General features: G+C 44.5%; 1 protein-coding gene across 4 annotated transcripts in view; it reads left to right on the forward strand.

The window, feature by feature from the left end:
- The window catches only part of notch3 (notch receptor 3), a 211,736-nt gene that overhangs the window by 19,421 nt on the left and 170,069 nt on the right, over window positions 1–22,246 (forward strand). For all 4 annotated transcript variants that reach the window (XM_059992029.1, XM_059992030.1, XM_059992031.1 and 1 more), the window contains exon 2: window positions 8,598–8,679. In XM_059992029.1, coding sequence (XP_059848012.1) covers window positions 8,598–8,679 — 82 coding nt within the window. The remainder of the gene's footprint in view (window positions 1–8,597; window positions 8,680–22,246) is intronic.

A 22,246-nucleotide genomic window follows, 5' to 3' on the forward strand; every position in this document is an offset into this window, starting at 1 on the left:
AGTAATATTGTAAATACAGTCGGCCCTCCTTATTCGTGAGGGATTGGTTCCGGGACCCCTCGTGGATATCGAAATTTGTGGATGCTCAAGTCCCTTTTTCAACCTGTCTCAATGGGGTGGATCTTAGGACCCAGCGGAACCCCAGACCTTATTTAACCTGTCTCAGAGCGGTGGACGTTAGGACCCAGCGGCAGAGATCTGAATCTGCAGTGTTTCTGTTCACGAAAATAATTACGATAACGGTTGAAAGTAAAGTGGAAATAATAAAATGATCGGAAAGAGGTGAAACACCATCAGACATTGGAAAAGCGTTAGGCTACGTTGGTCAACGATCTGAACAATTTTAAAGGATAAAATGAGAAAGGCTGTGCCCCGATGAAAGCAACAATTATTACTAAGCAACGCAGTGGTTTAATTATTGGGTGTTTGATCCTCCACATCAACCCGGCACGGTGCAGAGCGCCCTTGGGAGCGATCTGTCACTAGATCGAACTCGGCACTGAAACATACATTCTGTAGTGTTTTATATGCATGGAAAGGTAAAATATATACTATATATGAAGACAAGCATTTGACTAACTGATCCTAAATAATATTGGATGTAGCTGTTCCGACTTACTTAGTAAGAACTTCTGATTTTTTTCGATCCCGATCCACGATAACCCAGGCACATCTTCCCGTATACTTTAAATCATCTCTAGATTACTTATAATACCTAATACAATGTAAATGCTATGTAAAATAGTTGTTATACTGCAATGTTTAGGGAATGATGACAAGAAAAAAAAATCTGTACATGCTTGAACAACAAGTGCTGGAAGAGCACTTCCGGGTTTTCGCGATTCACGGCTGGTTGAATTCGCGCATGCGGAACTCGCGGATAAGGAGGGCCGACTGTATGTTGTTTGATTAAGCATTCTTGTTTGTTTAAGTAATTAATAACTAGTTCTACATAAAAGTACGTGAATGGCATAGGCCATCACATCACCATGACATACACGCGCACTTTGCTAAATGTAAAAACAAAACCAAGACACACATTCCAGACTGTCTGTGTTTTCCTTTCAATTAGTTTTGTGTTTGTAGTTTACGAAACATAACAGTGGCAACGAGAAAGCATTAAACAAACCCGAGAGGACTACCCACCTGTTGAAGAACGGTGAGACATTTGAGTTTTAAAAAAAGCACAGCATGTGTCTTCAGAAGGGAAGTTTTAAAAAAAAGGTAGAAAATGGACAAATTTGTGTGTTCATAAACAGTACTGTGTAATAATAATCATAAATAAAAGGAAGAGCAAAACTGTCTGGCTACGTTGGAAAGATATGTTTGGTTGCATAAGAGATAACTGGATATTGTACACTAAGCAAATGGAGCAGTATTTCAAAGCAAATGAAATAACAATGAGAAGTGAGAGGCAATTTTGTTGAGGGTATTGGGTTTAAAGACATACAGTTTGATTAGAAGTTTGACTGCTCCAATCAAACCAGTCAAAATGTGCTTTGCTGATATCATGAAGGTAATGCAGGAGCATTTAGAAACAAAACCGTTGTTGATTGCAGAATGCTTTAGGTTTCATAAGTGAATCAAGAAGAAGCAGAGTCCATTTTGGCTTATGGGGCTGAATTGAAGAGATTGTCTGAGAATTGTCATTGCAGTAATGAGCTTAGTGATGTGCTGGGAGGTCACTAAATGAGTTATTAACTTCAAACTTTCTGCATAATCACTCAAAGAGTTGAACTGCATGTGCGTGTAACGAGCTGCATAACTCATCTCCTTCTACCTTAGGCCACAAACTTATCAATCACCCCTGCTGTGGACACTTTCTGGAGGTCCCAGATCTGTATGCTCCACGACCGCTGGACTAAGTGTGTAAATGTAGGAGGGGACTATATTGAAAAATAAATGTGCCAGGTTTTCTAAAATTGACTCCCTTCTAGTCTTTGTATCACATTCCCTAACTTTTGCAGAGAAAAGTTACGCACAGATTGACAGAGAGGCCTTGGGTCTGGTGTGGGATGTAGAACGTTTCAACCACAACCTGTATGGGAGAGAGTTTACCTTTGTTACTGATTGTCAACCACTGGTGTCCATTGTCAATTCACGGGAAGGTGTTCCACTAACAGCAGTGGCGTGAATGAGGGGATGGGCTCCGTTTCTTAGAGAACACAACTACAAAGTCAAATTGGAGAGAATTTGAAGTTGAATCATGGAAGTGCTGATGGATTGTCCCATTTACCCTTGGAAAAGGAAATACCTGAAAAAATGACAATTGAGGACACTCCTTATGATGTATTCTCCGTAATGCAAATCAAAATCACCCTTTTACAGCAGAGGGAAACCAGAAAAGACCCCACACTGTCTCAGGTCCACGTGGCAACCCAAAAAAGCTGGAATGTGCAGCAGAAATCCCAGTTTTCCCCATTTTTAACAGTGCTGGAATGAGCTTGTCCTTAATGGGGGCTGCCTTAATGTGGGGATTAGGAGTTATTCCACCATCCAAGCTGAGAGATGAAGTGTAGGAGGAGCTACATGCCGGTTGTTTAGGTGTGGTCAGACGAAAGCATTGGCTCAAAGCTTTGTCTGGTGGATCAAGCAGCTGACCACGCACTGTTCAGGATGCCAACGCATCCAGAAGAAAGGAGTCCAGAGCTGTCAGAACCACTTCCTGCAGCCCCTGAGTCGACTCCTACAACCACCACAGAGGAGGTCCCAGAACATGCGATTGGTTCATAGCCATAGGTCTCACCCACCAAGCAGAGTGAAACCCCCATGCCATCAGGAAAGGCATTATTCCACATTAGTAAGAAATCCCCTACAGTGATTAAACCTTTAGGCTTGAATGGGACAATTTAAAAGTTGTTCTGCTATGGATGTCTGTATGGTAGTTGTATTATATAGTATAGTGTGTGCGTGTGTGATGAGATGTTAGATGTTGGAGTTTATAGCTAAGTAGAGAGGAGTGTTGTGTATTTAATATTTCAGTAATATTTGATCTGATTACACATTCTTCATATAAAGAATTCATTATGGGTTATATATAAAAGTATGCGGATGGCATACCTCATTGTCCCACCACATCATAAATGTGCGCCTCGCTAAAAGTAAATACAAAACAAAGACACTCATTCCAGACTCTGCGTTTCCCTTTCAATTAGTCTTCTGTTTTGGAGTTATGAAACGTAAGAAAAAGTTTTACCAAAGTCCTCATCACAATCCTCATGGAATCTCATCAAAAAGCTGAACAATTTGTAAGACATGATCTCCCCCATGCAAAGCCAAGCTGACTATCTCAAATATGTCCATGTTTTTCCAGATGCGAGTAGGTGCCTGTTCCAGCAATTTCCCCACCACTGGCACAAGGTTCACCTGCCTTTGATTTCTTGATTTGTCTCAGCTGCCATGCTTAATCAGAGGAACAACACTGGTTAATAACCAGTCCTCTGAGACTTTGCCAGATGCTAGAGAATATTTAAAGATTTCTGAGGGAGAATAGAGAAATTACTTGCTAACTTGAAGGGAATCTGAAGGGTAGTTAATTTAAAGCTGGGATCAATCAGGGACTAAAATGGCCCCTCCTGGAGACAAAGAGCAAAAGCTGAAGCATTAGATTGACAAACAGGATGCTGCCAATGTCACTCGGGGAGGGGGAGAAGTTCGTAGTGATATTGGATATTCTCAATTATTTTGATCTTGCACAACTCCGCCACATCTCTCATCTTTGTTCCCCCCCCCCCGTCAGTGAGCACATTTACCAGGAGCACCGCCAAAAGAAAGCAACATCCATCACCAGACTCCCGCATCCAGGCCATGCTCTCTTCTTGCTACTGTCATCAGCCAGGAGGTCGAGGAGCCTTGTGTCCCACACCACCAGGTTCAGGGACAGTTATTACTTTACAACCGTCATGCTCCTGAACAAACATGGATAACTTCACTCACCTGATTCTATAACCTATAGACTCACTTTCCAGCCTCTACAAGTCACATTCTCAGTATTATTTGTTTATACTTTTATCTATTATTGGCACATTTTGACTTATTTTACGTACTGGATGTTTGCCAGTCTTTATTATGTGTACTTTTTCATAAACTTTATCGTATTTCTTTATTTTTCATTGAATGCTTGCAAGAAAATGAATCTCAGGATATTATATGGTGACATATATGTACATTGATAATAAATTCACTTTGAACTTTGAGTGGAAGATCTAATTAGTCAGTATGTTACAGAAAATGAAAGTTTAAAAAAAAAGGCAGATAGTGGATATCTGAAATAAAAGATACTTGAAAAGGAAAGCATTTATCTCTGGAATGATGCTGGTAATTCTGCACCTGCTTTTTGCATGCTTCCTAAAGTGGGGTGAGCAGATTTGGATGCACCGTTTCAGCCGTGGTCTGTCTTGCACAATCTCAGATTCAGATTTATTTTAAAGATTCGATTGGCTTCCTTTGTCACATGAACATGCCACTTGCATCAAGTCAAACCAGCGAGGATTGTTCCAGAGGCCTCCGGCAGGAGTCTCCGCACATCCAGTGCCAACAAAGCATGCCTGCGGCTCACTAACCTTAACTGTACCTCTTTGGAGTGTGGGTGGGAACAGGAGCACCCGGAGAAACGTATGAACTCCTCACGGATAGCATGGAAGTTGGTTTCTGTAAAGCATTGCACTAATCATTACGCTACCTACAGACAGCAGCGGGGATTGAACCCCGATCGTGTTAACAGCCACCATTTTGAATCGTACATGAACGGCATCCTTTGTGCCCGTATGAGTCGGCACCAACATGGCATGCCTACGGTGTCCAGCAGAATTACACAAGCAGCAACTCCCTGCTTTTGTACTGCAGTGTGACTGGAAATTAGGGAGCTTGTGGCCCAATCTTTCAAATCCCTTTCGATATGTAGAGTTGTAGAATTTGCATGGGAGGGGGTTAAACTGGCAATCCCAGGAGGGTCAGCTTAACATGACTCTGTAAATATGGGGAAACTTTTAAGAACAATAAACTGGCGTGGCATTAATTGTATAGGTAAACTACAGAGGAAATATCAAAGTTGGCATGTTTGGTTATTAAATGAATCTTTTACTTACTGAAGATATCTTTCACATGAATTAATGAAGATGGGTGACAGGAAATTTGTGTGTGTGTGTGTGTGTGTGTGTGTGTGTGTGTGTGTGTGTGTGTGTGTGTGTGTGTGTGTGTGCTTTCAAAAGACATTTGACAAGGAACCACACGAAAGGAAAAATGACAGAATTGAAGGAGATGTTAAGGGGCAGTGAGAAGAGAGTTACAATTGATGCAGGGAAGACTACAGTAGTGTGTCAGGAGGCTTCTATTAGGACCTCTGCTGTTTTTGTTCACGCGTTAATCGTCGTCTTGAGTTGACAGGACACAGTTCCAAAGTCTGCAGATGGCTTGTAAGTTCAATATATAATGGAGGATTGGTCCCTACTTAAAAGGATTGGGGAGGGGATAGAGAAAAGAGGGAGGAAGAGAAAGAAAGATAAGAGGCAGTGAAAGAGTGGCTAGAGAGAAAGGTCGTATTAAACACCTGATGTTAGTTTCATGTCACCATGAAAGCATTAGTGCCGTCTGATTCTAAAACAAGTTTAATTGACTGCAGGATGCTCTTGCTAGTGTACAGCACATTTGCCCATAGGATAAGGTGACTCATATGGCAGTCCTGTTAAAAGACCAGGCACTTAGCATGGGAAGTTTAACAGGGGAGATAAATACCAAACTGTAGATGCTAGAAATCTGAAGTAAACCCACAGAAAATGCTGGCAAAAAAAAAACCCTCTGAACGTTGAGCTCTGGTGCAAAGACTGAGACCTGAAACATTAACTGTTTCTCTTTCCACAGAAGCTGCCTGACCTGCTGAGTTTTTCCAGCATTTTCTGTTTGTTTTTATTGAAGTGAAAAGTGGTGCCTTTTGGTTGTGATAATGAAGACGGTCACAGAGTTTTACTGCGGCTGCAGCAGCAGGGAGATTGGGAGGGGAATGCACACTAACGTTTGCAGCACAAGTGGAAGAAATCCTTGGCTTTATCAATTGATAAGAAACTGGAGAAATGTACGGCCTTGGGTGCAGAAGTGATAACCTTGAATAGCATGAGTAATGGTTGGAGCAGGAGAAATGAGAGGGCCATATGACTGAGGAGTAGCCCCAGGCCATTCAGCCCATCAGGTCTGTTCCTCCATTCCATCATGGCTAATTTAGTATTCCCCTCAGCCCCACTGTTCTGCATCCTCCCTGTATCCTTGATGCCCAAGAACTTATCACACTCTGCCTTACATATACCTAATTACCTGGCCTCCACAGCTGTCTGGGGCAATGAATTCCAGGGATTCACCACCCTCTTGGTAAAGAAATTTCTCTTCATCTGAATTCTAAAGGGATGTCCTTGAATTCTGCTGCTGTGCCTTCTGGTCCTAGGTTCCCCCACTATAGGGAACATCCTCTCCACATCCACACTTTGTCAGCTATTCAATATCTGATAGGTTGCAATGAGAGGAGATTTGATTGATGCTTACAGATAGTGAAGGCTTTCCATTGTTTCCAGTGGCTGGAGGGTTGGTTATGAGAGTACACAATTTAAAAAGCTGGTTATCATGTGGAAAATACCTTGTACTGTATTTTTTTTTACCAGAAACAGTGTTGATATTAACATTTGGTCAAAAGGTAGGCTAAAACAGCGGAGTAGGTGAATGCAACAAGTTGAGTATTCAGGAGCTGACACTGGAGGAAACGGACCAGGTGTCTATTCTGTGCCATATCCGGTTATGATTCTGGGTTGTTGCTCGTTATACGGAGTCTTCCAATAGACAGGAAATGAGGGGAAATGTTTTCCACACATGGACATCTGGAACACACTACCCAAAAAGTGGAAGCAGACTCGGCAAGAAGGTTCAGAAAGCATTGGGTACTTTCATGATGAGGACTAATTTGCAGGGTTATGAGGAAAATGCTGGAGCGTGGGACCTAGTTTGACCCCTTGTTCTGAGCCAGTGCAAGCACATCCAGGTGATTAACCTTTCTCTGGGTTGTAAAAACTGATTCCAGCTGCTGTGTAGCTTTCCTGGTGAGGGTGTGTGCATGTGTTTGATAATGTTTCATCAAAAGGAATTGTGTACTTTCGGTCTTGCTTTTCTTTTTCTCTTCCCCTCCCCAATTCCTTCTCTCTTGTCCCCTTGAACTTCCTTCCCTTGCCGCACCTCCCACTCCATTCCCTCCGCTCCCTCCCACTCCCTTCTCCCATCCCCTTCTCTCCGCACCTCCCACTCCATTCCCTCCGCTCCCTCCCACTCCATTCCCTCCGCTCCCTCCCACTCCATTCCCTTCGCTCCCTCCCACTCCCTTCTCCCATCCCCTTCTCTCCGCACCTCCCACTCCATTCCCTCCGCTCCCTTCTCCCATCCCCTTCTCTCCGAACCTCCCACTCCATTCCCTCTGCTCCCTCCCACTCCCTTCTCCCATCCCCTTCTCTCCGCACCTCTCACTCCATTCCCTCTGCTCCCTCCCACTCCCTTCTCCCATCCCCTTCTCTCCGCTCCCTCCCACTCCATTCCCTCCGCTCCCTCCCACTCCATTCCCTCCGCTCCCTCCCACTCCATTTCCTCTCCACACCTCCCACTCCATTCCCTCTCCGCACCTCCCATTCCATTCCCTCCACCCCCTCCCACTCCCTTCTCCCCATCCCCTTCCCTCTTTGCCCCCTCCCACCCCCTTCTCTCTTTCAAACCCCTGCAGCCTCCCATAGACCACAGAACCATAGAACACTACAGCACAGTACAGGCCCTTCAGCCCTCCATGTTGTGCTGACCCATATAATACTTAAAAAAATACTAAACCCACATTACCCCATAACCCTCCATTTTTCTTTCATCCATGAGGCTCTTAAATACCCCTATTGTTTGAGCCTCCACCACCATCCCTAGCAAGTCATTCCAGGCACCCACAACCCTCTGTGTAAAAAAAAACTTACCCTGATGTCTCCCCTAAACTTCCCTCCCTTAACTTTGTACATATGCCCCCTGGTGCCCTGGGAAACAGGTACTGACTATGCCTCTCATCATCTGGTAGACCTCTATCAAGTTCCCTCTCATTCTTCTACAGTCCAAAGAGAGAAGTCCCATCTCTGCTAACCTTGCTTCGTATGACTTGTTCCCCAAACCAGGCAACATCCTGGTAAATCCCCTCTGCACCCTCTCCATAGCTTCCACATCCTTCCTATAACGAGGTGGCCAGAATTGAACACAATACTCGTAAGTGCGGTCTCACCAGAGGTTTGTAGAGTTGCAACATGACCTCTCTACTCTTGAACTCAATCCCCCTCTTTCCTTTCCTCCGCTACCGGGGCAGTCATGCCTATTACCCTGGCCAATGATTAGTCTGGAACCAGCATCACTTCCCTTTTCTGCAAGCGAAAAAGAAACACACCCGAAAGGACCATCTGATTATTTGTCATTTGTTTGTGTGATCTTGCAATGCAAGGAAGAACACTTCATATGTTCTTGGATCGGGGACTGCCAGGACTCAGTCTATTTGATATTTTGCCAATATAGCCTTGAAAGGTGACCGTTCACTCTTTCCCTCACAGCTCTGCAGTGTCTGGACAACCACCGTCCGTGTGAAAACAACGGTCAGTGCATCAGGAGCCCTCACGGGGATGCGTCATGCCTGTAAGTTACTCTTTTGATCCGAGACTATTTGATGTGTTTAGATGTATGCAAGTGTACCTCGCCAATATGTGTTGCATTTTGTCCCACCTGTTCACAATCCCTTTCCCCCGGGTGAAACCTGTTGAATATTGAAAGGCCTAGATAGAGCAGATGTTTCCTATAGTGTGAGATACTAGGACCATTAAATAGAGCAGGGTTCCCAACCTTTTTTATGCCATGGACCAATACCATTAAGGGTGGGACCCCTGGAAGAGAGGAGGAATTTCCTTAGCCAGTGAGTGTTGAATCTGTGGAATCATCGTCACAGGCGGTGTGGAGGCCAAGTCATTGGGTATATTTAAAGTGGAAGTCGATAGGTTCCTGATTAGTCAGGGCGTCAGCAGATGAAGAGGGAAGGAGATAGCGATGTTCGTGCTGTTGGGTGTGAGGCTACCTAGATGGAATATGAGGTGTTGCTCCTCCATCCTGAAAGTGGCCTCCTTCTGGTAAAGAGGAAGCCACGGACCGACGTGTCGGAATGAGAATAGGGATAGGAATTACAATGTTTGGCCACAGGGAAGTTCCACTTTTGGCAGATGGAGCAGAGGTGCTCGACAAAGTGGTTCTCCAATTTATGATGGGTATCACCAATGTAGAGGAAGTTGCACCAGGTACAGTAGATGACCTCAACAGTTGAAGTGTTGCCTCACCTGGAAGGACTGTTTGGGGCCCTGAATGTTGGTGAGGGAGGAGGTGAATGGGCAGGTGTAGCATTTCTGTCCCTTGCAGGGATGTGTGTGAAGAGAGAAAGCAGAGAATGGGGTGGGGAGTGGATGTAAAGATGTGTCTGCTGGTAGGATCTTGTCGAGGATGGCAGAAGTTGTGGAGAATAATGTTTTGGATGCAGGGGCTCATGCTTGGGGTGGTAGGGTGAAGACAAGAGGAAATCTGTCCCTGTTAACACAGCAGGAAGTTGGGTAGTCACGGATATCTGGGAAAAGGAGATACGGACACGGGCTGCATCAATAGTGGAGGAAAGGAAAATGTGCTTTGAGGGAACAGATCCCAGGATCCCAGGAAGGAACTGAGAAAAGGGAATAGCATTTTTACAGGCAACAGGGTGGGAAGAGGTATAGTCAAGATAGTCATAGGAATTGGTATGTTTATAAAAGATTTTGGTAGACAGTTTGTTTCCAGAGATGGAGACAGAGAGATCGAGAAATGGCAGAGAGGTGTCAGAAATGGGCCGAGTGAATTTAAGGGCAGGATGGAAATTGGAGGCAAAGTTGATAAAATTGACAAGCTCAGCATGGTTGCATGAAGCAGCACCAATGCAGTCGTCAATGTAGCAGAGGAGGAGTTGGGGAGCATTACCAGGGAAGGCTTGGAGTATGGACTGTGCTGCATTGCCAATGAAGGGAGGGCATAACTGGGGCCTGTGCCTGCCCATGGCTACCCCCTGAGTTTGGAGAAATTGTTGGGGGTGAGGGCCAGCTCTGCCAGATGGAGGAGGGTGGTGGTGGTGGAGGGGAACCAGTTGGGCTTCTTGGAGAGCTTTAAGGCCTTCTTGATGGGGAATAGAAGTGTATGGGGACTGAACATACATGGTGAACGTTATATGGACTGGCCATCCATGGCTCCTTCAGATGTGAATTATTTTCTGGCTTTGTGTGGTTGCCAAATGATAGGATTATGATTAAAAAAAAAACATATTCTCCAATCAAAATTACGGGTGGCCTCACTGCTGTCTGTAAGGAGTTTGTCTGACCTCCTCTAGACCACATGGGCTTCCTCTGGGTACTCTGGTTTCCTCCCACATTCCAAAGACGCACCGGTTAATTGGTTAATTGGTCACAGAGGTATAATAGAGTGGTGGGGGCTCGTTGGGCAGGCAGGGCTTGTTACCATGCTGGATATTTAAATAAAATTGTTTTATAATCTCTTACTTTCCAATGGAAATCATTTCTTGAAAAGCTTCTTAGAGTCAGTGCTTGCCTGTAAACCTTAGGGACACTTACCTAAAAGGGTTCTTTCCTCCTCTTTTGAGGGGGCCTTGGGCCAATATCGTGTCCAGTGTGGGGCAAATCAGTGTCAAATGTCTGCTGGTAGAGGTACCCCTATTTCCCCTTCCGGCTGTCAAAACTGGGAGCCATTTGAACCGCCTTTGCTAAATTCAGCGAAGAGTTCATAAAACTTCAGGGCAGGGTGAAAATGTGGGGTGTGTGACCAAACGGAATGGTTGAGCTGAACAGCGGAAATGCAGTTAGGAGTTTCATGAACAAGCACATCTTTCATTTTGCTGTATGGACCATATCGTGTGAAAAGACTGTGTACTGGGGTTCGAATGTAGTAAAAAGTGACTGGGTTAAAGATGTTGCTACGTAGCAGTCCAGTTGAATCTTGACCTCCTGTTGCTGTCTGTGTGGTGTTTGCAGGTTCTCTGTGTGCGTTACATCCCATTGCTCTGTGCTTTTCTTCTACCTTTCACAAATGTGCTGGTTGTTATTCAGATTAACATTTGTCACGTGCCCATATCCCTGGACTTCAGATGTGGTGCAAAGCCGTGTCCTCTTAACTCCTCCACATCGCTGTCCCTAAACCCTCACCTGACCTCCAACTCCTCTCTCTGAACCCACAAACTCAAACAAAGGCCTGTTATAGTCATCAATTAACCTCCAACAACGTACTTAGTTAACTGACCACTATAGAAAGCCTCTGGTATGGAGGTGAGTGGTAGAATCCTGATGGGCTGGGGGGAGTTGAACGGAGTGGAGGGGTGGGAAAGAAAAAGGGATTTGTGTAGGATTCCTAGGTTGAAGGTCACCACAGAGGCTGCTGAGCTGGAAGGAAGTGACTGTCCCTGAGTGCAACTTGCCGAGAAGATTTTGGGATGTCCCTGAAAGCAGCCTGTCGATTGTGGCTGTTTACCCCAGCAAGGTGACGTGGAGTAGATTTATCTGTGACCACTTCAGCATCTTGGTCTCCAACGTGAGGCAGTGGAGTGGGGTTAAGTGAACAAAGTCTAGGCCACTGGAGCTGTCAGTGATTTCAGTACCAAGGAGTACACTTTTGCCAGCAGCTTGACCTTGTTTAGTCAGAGGCAGGAATTAGTTTCTGCTATTGTGGGACACTAGTTACTGCTTTGTCTTGAGAAACCCCACGATTTTAAGGAAGATACCGTACATGTTTTTGACCAGTATTCACGACTGAGTTGCTAATCCATCACTGGGACCTTCCAAACACAAACAGTGAATGAACTGAGGGCTGAAGAGTCTGTAAGTTCTGTGATGTGAAACCACAAGTGCTAGTTTCAGTAGTTGCAACGATTCAGTGAAGTTTCCCGCTGGTTTCAGGTGCATGGGTGGAGGGGGGGTGCAGAAAGTGATGTTAAAGGAGATGTCTTGATCAGTATTGATTTTACACAGCTTGGAATATCGCTGCAGCGTCAGCGGAGGAAGCAGATATGTCTATACTGCAGATTTTTAAATGTCATTTCCAGTACACAAGTGTAGAGGAGAACAAATAGTTGTTATCAGGATCCCATGCATAAATAAAACACGTCATAAGATAAAGACAACAATAAAAAAGCACAATAAATATAAGTGCAAATACATTAAGATAGTCCTGATTGTAGTGTTTAAGAGGCATTTAGACAGACGTCTTAACCTTAAGGAGGGATATGGAGGATGTGTAAGCAGATAGTTTTAGTTCATTTTAGCATCATGGTCATCACAGACATTGTGGGCCGAAGGGCCTGCGCTGTACTGATCGTTCTTCAATATCTTGTCCAGCTGAAGCAGGACCCATGCAGTGGAGTCCAGGACTTATTGTGCGTAGAAGTCAGATTTTCTGATAGCGATTAAATCCGATTCGCAGGGGTCTTGTGATGTATGGCTTTAAAGATGGGTGATTAAGGATTTTTTTTGGTGGGGGGGTGGCGTTTCCCTTCAATATCTCTGCGGACTCTGACATGCCACAGGCAATCCTCTGCATTCAGTATCAGGAGAGGACACTTGTACGACAGCTGTGTTGTGAGAATGTGTGAAATCGAGGTAATCTGGAGACTGGCTGTGGTTGGGGATAAATGCCCAGGTTCAGCGCATTGAGTTTGTGCTAAAACCATGTCTGTAACTTTGTCCAATACGTTGAGCAAGGATTGAGGTAAGCTGTATTACTAAGCGTGTAACAGGACCCAGTGTTTTAACTGAACATTAAGAGGCATGGGAATATATTTGGAATCTGCACAGTACCTATTGCTATAATTGCAAGACTGGAACACAGGGACACACAGTATTAAGGTGCAGCTGTTGATTGAGTATTGAGAATGGGGAAGGGATGATGTTGCCCAGTGCCTGGCATCAGTCAGTGGCTGAACAAAAGCTCCTGTAATGTTCCTTGCTAGTCACCTTCTTGGCACTGGGAAAGGGGCTGCAGAATTCTGGTTGGAAATGGGAATTCCTCTGGAGAGGTGAACAAAATCAGTTGGAAACTGTGGTCAGTTCTGACCGTCACGTGTGAGTGTCCTATAGAAACGCTCTGATGAAGGGTCTCCGAATATGTCGCTGCTTATCCCTCACCACAGATGCTGCCTGACTTGCTGAGTTCCTCCAGCATCTTGTGTGTGTTGCTCAAGGTTTCCGGCATCTGCAGAGTCGCTTGTGTTACAGAAACAAAGTTTGCTGTAAAGCCCCCGGAGGTATTTTTAAAGCGTGATTGGTGACTGCCCACGATCACTCTCTCTATGCTGGTGTATCTTTCTGGCTGCACCGATGTAGAGCATGTGGCTAAATGCTTGGGATTATGGTTGGGGTGGGGGGGTGGGGTGTTGTATGAGGAGTGGCAGGATACATGGCACCAAGAACTGTGGACTCCCCCCACGTGCGCCTGCTGCTCCTCTCTCTGAGGCAGTGGCAGTTCAGCATTGAGGACTTTCCTGCTGATAGGGAAGGTGAAGGGGAGAGGTAGGAAGTCATCAACACTTTGTTGGTGGATGCCAAGATGACAAGGGAAAGCGGCACCCTGGGAGAATCGGAGTTACTTCGATGAGGAGTCAGAAACACTCCTTACAAACTGTAGAGCCGCACTCACATTCAGGCACAAACTCAGGCCTTCATGTTGTGCTGAGTGAGGGTGTTCATTATGTTGCTACGTGAGGCCTATCAATGGTAATTGAGCCTTTATCTGCCTGGACTCTCTCTCTCTCTCATTTCCCTTCAGCCCTCTGCCTCTCCGGCTAAGTTTTTTGTCCGGTTATAACTCCCATGTTTAGCTATCAAATGTCGTCACCTTAAATTTGAGGAAGGTGTAAGTGCCATTTTCTTATACCTCAACCATGCTCCAGTTTCAGGAAAACTAAAAATAATATTGTGTTCAAAATAATTTAAAAATAATATTAAAAGTAGTGTTACCCCTATAAGTATTGTGTTTTTACTACAAACCAAGTTTTCCCATTAATAACATTGTGTTATTAATTTTACAACTTAGTCAAACATGAACAAAAATGGAAATACAAACTCCAAAAAATAGTTTTGAAAAGTATCTTCCATTTGGCCCATCAAGTCTGTGGTGGCTCTCAGGGCACATTCATTGGCCCCATTTTCCATCTCATCTCCTTGCAACCTATTCTCTCCTGCATGTTCATCGACTGTCCCCTGATACTTCTGTCAGTCCCTTACAATAAGACCACTAGACCTAGGAGCAGGATTACGCTATTCGGGCTAATGAGTCTGCTTTGCCATTCCATCATGGCTGATTTATGATCCTTCTCAACCCCATTCTTCTGCCTTCTCCCCAAAACCTGATTAATCAAAAGCCTATCAAACTACTTCTTAAATATACCCAATGACTTGGCCTGCACAGTTGTCTGTGGCAATGAATTCCACAGACTCAACACACTCTGGCTAGAGAAACTTTTCCTGATATCTCTTCTAAATGGATGTCGTTCAATTCTGAGGTGGATGCCTCTTGTTCTAGACTCTCCAACTACAGAAAACATGCTCTCCACATCCACTCTAACGAGGTTTCAATGGGATTCCCCTCATTCGTCTAAACCTCAGCAAGTATAGGCCCAGACCCATCAAATGCTTACTTTCATTCTTAATCAATCTCATGAAACTCCTCTGTCTCCTTTGTCTATCTGACCAGTTAATTCCCCAAAGAATTCCAGCAGATATCTCAGGCAAGATTTCCCCTTTAGAAAACTAACATGGATATTGGGCTATTTTATCATCTGTCTCTTTCAACTCCAGAACCTTATCCTTAATAAATAGATTCGAGCATCTTCCCAACTAGAAGTCAGGCCGACTGGCCTATAAATTTCTTTCTTCTGCCTCCCTCCTTTCTTCTACGTCACCAAGTCTTTATCCTTCTTGAAAAATGCCATTGGTAATAGTGGAAGCACATATGATAGTGGCCTTTAAAAGGGGCTGTTAAAACTAGGCCATACAGAGATAGAAGGACAAGGATCTTCTACAGGCAGAAGATAATTTGTTTAATTCAGTGTTCGCGTATGTAGTTTGTGGGCCGAAGGGTTATATTAAAGAGTGGAGTGACATTTACAATTTTCTAGTCCCAGTATCTATTCCAGAATCTTGTGGTTCTTGAAAATCATTACTGATGCCTCCACAACCTCTTCAGCTGCTCCTTTCAGAACCCTGGGGTGTAGTTCATTTGGTCCAGGTGATTTTATTTATCTTCAGCACTGTCAGCTTCGCAAGAATCTTCTCCTTAGTAATAGCAATGACACTCACTTCTGCCCCCTGATACTCTCTTGTTTCTGGCATTCTGCTGGTGTCTTCCACAGTGAAGACTGATGCAAAATACTAATTAAGTTCATCTGCCATTTCTTTGTCCTCCAATACTCCCCTTCCGGCATCATTTTCCAGTGGTCCAACATCCACTCTTTTACTCTTTTACTCCTTGTATATCAAAGAATAACTTCTTGAACTCTCTTTTATGTTATACGCTGGCCTATGTTCATTTTTCATCTTTTCTCTCCATATGGCTTTTTTGAGTTGCCTTCTGTTGTTTTTTTAAAAAAAAAACTTCCTAATCCTTTACATTATTGTTATATTATTTGACCCCTCTTTAGCTGTTATGCTGTCTTTGACTTGCCTTGTCAGCCACAGTTGGCTCATCCTCCCTTTAGAATACCTCTTCATTGTTGGGATGCAACTTCTGAATTTCCCCAGAAACACAAGCCATTGCTGGTCTGACGTCATTCCTGCTCCTTCCAATTGACATTGCCCAGCTCCTCCCCCGTGCCTCTGTAGTCAAGTCAAGTCTCTTTTATTGTCATTTTGACCACAACTGCTGGTACAGTGCATGGTAAAAATGAGACAATGTTTCTCAGGACCATGGTGTTAAATGACACAGAACAAAAACTAGACTGACCTACGTAAAAAAACAACACAGAGAGAAAAAACAGAACAGCTACACTAGGCTACAGACCTACCCAGGACTGCATAAGGTGCACAAAACAGTGCAGGCATTACAATAAATAATAAACAGGACAATAGGGCAGTAAGGTGTCAGTCCAGGCTCTGGGTATTGAGGAGTCTGATAGCTTGGGGGAAGAAATTGTAATCCCCTATACTACATTGTACTACTGATACATCCATTTCTAGCTTCTCCTTCTCAAACAGCAGGTCATATTACGATCACTGCCTCCTAAGGGTTCCTTTACATTAAACTTCCTAATCAAATCTGGGTCATCACATTACACCCAATCCAGAACAGCAGTTCCCCATCAGGCTCAGCCACAAGACATCTTTTAGGCATTGTACAAATTCCCTTTCTTGGGATCCAGCCCCAACCTGATTTTTTTCTGATTTGTTTGCATATTGAAATCCCCCATGATTATTGCAATATTGCCCTTTTTACCATTTTCTGTCACCTGTTGTAATTTGTAGCCCATCTGGCTACTGTTCATAGGCCTAAATATAACTCCCATCAGAGTCTTTTTACATCTTCCAATTTTATGTCACCTCTTTCTTAGGATATGATTTTAGATTTTTTTTCCAACAGAGCCACCACACCCTCTACCTGCCTGCCCTGCATGTCCTTTTGATACAACGTGTATCCTCGGATGTTAAACTTCCTTTCAGTCTCACTGAATGCTGCATCAACTTGCATATCAATTGCCCCATCCTCAGACAAACACTCTGGTTGCCACCCGCCTTCCCAGATTAGTTTAAACCCTCGCGAACAGCTCTAGCGAACCAGCCTGTAAGGATATCGATCCCTAATGGGTTCTTTTTGTACAGGTCGTACCTTCCCCAGAAGAGATCTTGATGATCCAGAAATACGAACCTGTGACTCGTGCACCATTTCCTCAGGCATGCATTCATCTGCCAAATCTTCCCATTCTTACCCTCATTGGCACACGGTCCAGGCAGCAATCCAGAGATTACGATGCTGGAGGTCCTGGACAGTAATCTCTGGATTGCTGCCTGTGCCATGTGTAAGTGAGGGTAGCTTTCTGCCTGACTCACTAAATTCTCTCTTCAGGACCTCATCCCTTTTCATACTAATACGTACCCCTTTAGAATGCCCTGTCCCTGGCACCTGGGAGGCAACATACCATCCGAGCGTCTCTTTCACGTCCACAGAATCTGCTTTCTGCTCCTCTGAACATGGAATCCCCAATCACTACTCTGCCTTTCTTCTCCCCCATTCCCTTCTGACCCACAGAGGCAGGCTCGGAGTGAGAGACCAGTTGCTGCGGTTTCCCCCTCCTAGGTGGTCCCCTCCCCAGAGCGGTATATATATACTGAGGGAAGTGGCCATAGGGGTGCTCTGCACTAGCTGCCTACTCCCTTTCTATCTCCTGACAATCATTACCTTCTGCAACTTAGGGGTGACTACTATCTGTCACTTCCTCATTTTCCCGTAGGAACTGCAGGCCACCCAGCTGCAGCTCCAGTTCCTTACCTTGGTCTTTCAGGAGCTGCAGCTCAATGCACTTCTTGCAGATGTGGAGATCAGGGAGACCGAAGAACATACCACCACCTCCAAACCCATTATCAGCGCACTGGCTGGGTACTAATGGGAAAATAAAACTTGCTGTGCTTGCTCTGGCTTGCTGAGCCAAAGCTGGACCACTCTAGCGCTGGCCCGCTCCCACAGCGCCTCCTTTCGTCCGTGCTGATTGCAGCCCGCAGCGGGGGGCGGGGGGAGGGGGGGGTAATATCCAAAAGTACTCGAGCTCTTTTTAAACCTCATGCTGCCACACCACTGAGAAATCTCTCATGCTGATTGTAGCCTGCTGAAGATTTAAGTGGTAATGACAGTGTCCAGTTAATCCTGTTGACGAGCGTGATTTCTGGGGCGCAGCACCAGGATCTCAGGGAGAACTTGCAGTCTACACGGCCCCCTGAGGCTCTGAACCTTTACTGAAGCTGTTGTTTATGACAAGTATGTGCGATAACACCCTTATTCCAATATTCCAAATCCTCAAGTCAGTTTATGTGTATGTGATTGATGTGGGCTTTTTCATTGAAGTGAGCTGGTGAGAAACTGCCTCCTTAATAAACAGTCTGTCATGACAGCTTGTAAGCATTTTTAGTGAAGTGTGATTCACAGGCTTCACAGTGTAAGGCCTGTTGATAAGATCGGCGCTGAAGGCTCGGCACTCTGGATGTGTGTTATGAAGACATGTGAAGGATGAGATTTCTCCTCTGATTAGAAGGCCTAAGCCAGAATGTGTTTTGAATCTCTCAGACTCACATAAATTGACAGGTATGTAGAGCAGGTGAAATCCCATCTGTGCTGGAATTTCTAGGGCAGGTGGATGGAGTTAAGCTCATGAAAACAGCTCAGGAGCACAAAGAGCCTGTGAGCAGTGCAGGTGAAGTGTCTTCGAGGCAGCATTTGAAAAGGCCTGGACTGGATTTTATAATAGAGTTCCATGGACCTTGCAGCATAGGGGTAAGGCATTTGCTCCAATAATCCATGCCAGGTTTTAACCTCCACCTAAGCCTTTCCCACCCTATCTCAAGAACTTCCATGAAGTGATTCCAGTCTTTAAACTGCTGATGATTTCTTGTGACATTAAAGTTCAGCGTGCACGACAATATCTGTTATTGTTTTTATTCACTGGTGGATGCCGTCATTTGTGGTTGTAAACCAGCTAGCTATCCTTTCTTTAATTTACTCACTCACAGGATGTGGCTGTTGCTGGTTTTGCCAATGATGTAACGCGTACAGAATCCCCAGGGAGACACTGAAGCTAGTGAATACAGAAGTGTCTTTTTTAAGAAAATGAGCCCGTCTCGGTGGGCGAGGTCTGCTTGACCCAATATTACATGACAGTATTATATACTGAAGATCAAAGGACAATTCTGCAGTTACAATGCCTTCTTTGAATCGCGTATAATTTTCATACCTCCTACTTCGCACCCACACTCCAGACACCCAAAATGAATGTTAATCAGAATTGTCTGGGATTTCAATTAACCGCTGTCCACAGCTCCAGGAAGCAGGACTGCATTTTAAATTTAATCCACAATCCATCTTCAGATTGATTGCTGAAGTTAATATTTTGCTATATAATCTAACTGCAGAATACACTCTAACAGCCAGCATATATTGCCAACCCCTTATCCTCTCTGAATTAAAGAGGCAGTTTAAAGTCAACCACATTCATGGTCTAGAGGTGAGCCTATGCCACAAGCAAACATTTTGTTGGCACGTGGTTCAGTGCCCCATGATTCTTTAAACCTCACTCATAATAAAAAGATACATAATGATTATCTTTACTGCCAAAAATGAAGCTACAGATGATTTATTTAACAACTCGAGAGCAGTAAGGTATTTCATACTTGGCGCCAGCTAACTGGCTGCAAGAATATTTTTCAATTTCCTTTTTAAAAGATTGATATAAATATCTTTGAACCTGTTTGCCAAATGTTTCATTTATTTCAATCTGTCTGTTATAGTTTTATTAACAGTAAAACAATGAATACTCATAAATAAGCCACAGGACTCATCCCTTTTCCTTTTAAAAAAAAGAGTTCATAATTATTGTTACTAATTAATTTATCAATGGTAAACTGTGCTCAAAATTACCATGGAAGGTGAGAAAATATCTTTGAGCATTATTGTCTATGTGGGCACACACTCTCAAAGCGTAGGGTCCTATCCAGGCTGGACTGGTGATGAAAAGCAGATTATTTTCCCTAGTGAACAGATGTTCACTTCGATGTAATTCATTAACATCATGGCAATCTCTTACTGAGGTTAACTTGTTTATATTTCGGTTCCAGACTTGTAATTACTTGAATTTAAATTTCTCAACTGCCCGATGAAGGGTCTAAATCTGAAACATAAACTGCCCGTGTCCCTCTGTAGTTGCTGTCTGACCCATTGCAAAGCTTTTGTTTGTGCCTTTGTGATTCCACATTGGTTCATGATCTCAGGTTTGAGAATTCCTCTTCTGTCCCCTTGCCTTGCGTACTCATCAAGTTTGTCTAGAGATCAATCCTTTCTGTTCGCCTCTCTTTGACGTTTATTAGTGCCTATCTTGTATGAGTATTATAAAGTTTTTCTTGTCCAAAAGAGCAGTATTTTATCTATATTTTAGCCATTGAACGCCTTTGGAATACTAGAAATTCCTTTACTTTAGAGCAAGAAAACTTGGATTTCAAAGAAGTAATGATCTAAATGGGATAGAAATGATGTACTGTATTTGACTGAGGTTTCAATGCTATCTGTGTGACTGGATAGGAGAGGAAAGACGTATTTGGCCTGAGGTGCTCCACATTGACGTTTTGTCGTTATAGTGGACTATGGTTGGTGTTAAACTAAACTATTTTCTTTTCTTGGAGGAACTTGGCAGGTCAGGCAGCATCTATGAAGGGGAATAAACAACTGACGTTGCGGGCTGAGACTCTTCATCATTTCTCCTCTACCTGTGCCCACAGCAATTGGGTAGGTTCAGACCCAACCCTGAGGGGATCCGAGTTCTAATGTGCAGCTTGGAGGGCAAGCTGTAGGTCCAGGTGTTATCATCTCTCTGCAGGCTCTGGCCTTTGGACTGGGAGGAAACCGGAACACCCAGAGGAGAGGGTACTGTACAAACTCCTTGCAGGAAGTGCCGGAATTGAACTCTGAACTCCAGAATGCTCCGAGCTAACCGTTATGCCACTGCGGTGCATTTTGTAGATGCTTCGTACCGTGGGCTCCTCACTTGGAAGCAGAGTGCAGTGTGTTTGGTGGAATGCGGTGGTCTCTGGGCCACCCAGGGGAGTGCTGCGTACAGACTGCAGATGCCAGTTAACGGCTTAGTTCTGGCTTCCGACCCCTTCCTTCCCAGTACTGATGCAGGCTCCTGGCTAAATGTGGGATGTTTATTCCCCTCCGTAGATGCTGCCTGAGTTGCCGAGTTCCTCCAGCATTTTGTGTGTTGCTCAAGATTCAAGTTCAAGTTTGTTAATTATTCGGCCACACACATGTATACCACCAAAGGAAACAATGGACAGCCGGTACATGTAACTTGCGCACAACAAATAAAGTCATATTATCACAAATAAATTAACAAACAATGAAATATATTCCAGGTGATGTGACATTTAGAAAAAGGGTGCATTTACGACATGTTAAAAAGTAAAGAATATAACGCCACTGGCGCTTCATATGTCATGAGACCTGGGTGGTGGCAGGGAGCTGATTCCCATCCTAACAGTCCTAGCCCTGAACGTGGCACTATCCTGCCTGATGGTAGGGGGTCAAAGAGATTGTGGAATGGGTGGGAGGAACCCCGGGCAGTGCCTCCTGGTAAAGATTTCCAGCATCTGCAGAGTCTCTTGTGTTAAGATGTGCCGAAGTTGTAAAAGGTGCTATAGGAATGCAGAGCTTCCGTTCTGGAAGCACAGTAATTTACCGGGGTGACTCTGGCCGTGCGGGGAGGTTTGATTGCCGCAGGAGGGGCACGCCGGTGCTTGCAGATGGCAGAGTTCACCGGGCGGTGTGTTTGCGGTTCTGCCAGTAGCCGGCTATAGCGGTTGACACCAACAACAAAACAGTTTCAGTCTGCTCCTTCGAAATGGTATGCTCCACCCCGCCCCCACTCCGACTCCCATTTTAAACAGCTCCTCCTGCTTCTTTAAGGCACCTCACGTGTATGGCATGGCATAGCTCCTCTTAAGAGGCATCGGAAGTTGCTTCTCTTTTATTGCTGTGGGGAAGAGGCCCCATGGTGGGGTTGGGGGAGGTTGTAGGTTGGATGTAGTGAGTGGGTAGCCAATAACTGGACAAACTGGTCTCCCTGTCACCCGAAAGCTTCTCACTGACTGATCACCGAGGCAGAGTGACCAGCCCGTCTGATGAAAGAAAGGCTTTGCAGAACTCTGCCAGGATATATGAGAGAGAGAGAGAGAGAGAGAGACAGAAAGAGAGAGGGGAGAGAACACGAGAGAGAGAAAATGAAAATCAGTGTGACTTGGTAAGAGCAAACAAGCTAAGCATATTTATAATGTAGTAACACTGCTCAGTAACCCATACTTAAATACCCTTTTAAAGTTTTCCCCTGAAAAATAAGGCTGTGTAAATCTTTCAACTTTGATTTATAAGGAAATAGTTGCATTATCAA

The sequence above is a fragment of the Hypanus sabinus genome, chromosome 16, assembly GCF_030144855.1.
Source record: "Hypanus sabinus isolate sHypSab1 chromosome 16, sHypSab1.hap1, whole genome shotgun sequence".
NCBI lineage: Eukaryota > Metazoa > Chordata > Chondrichthyes > Myliobatiformes > Dasyatidae > Hypanus > Hypanus sabinus.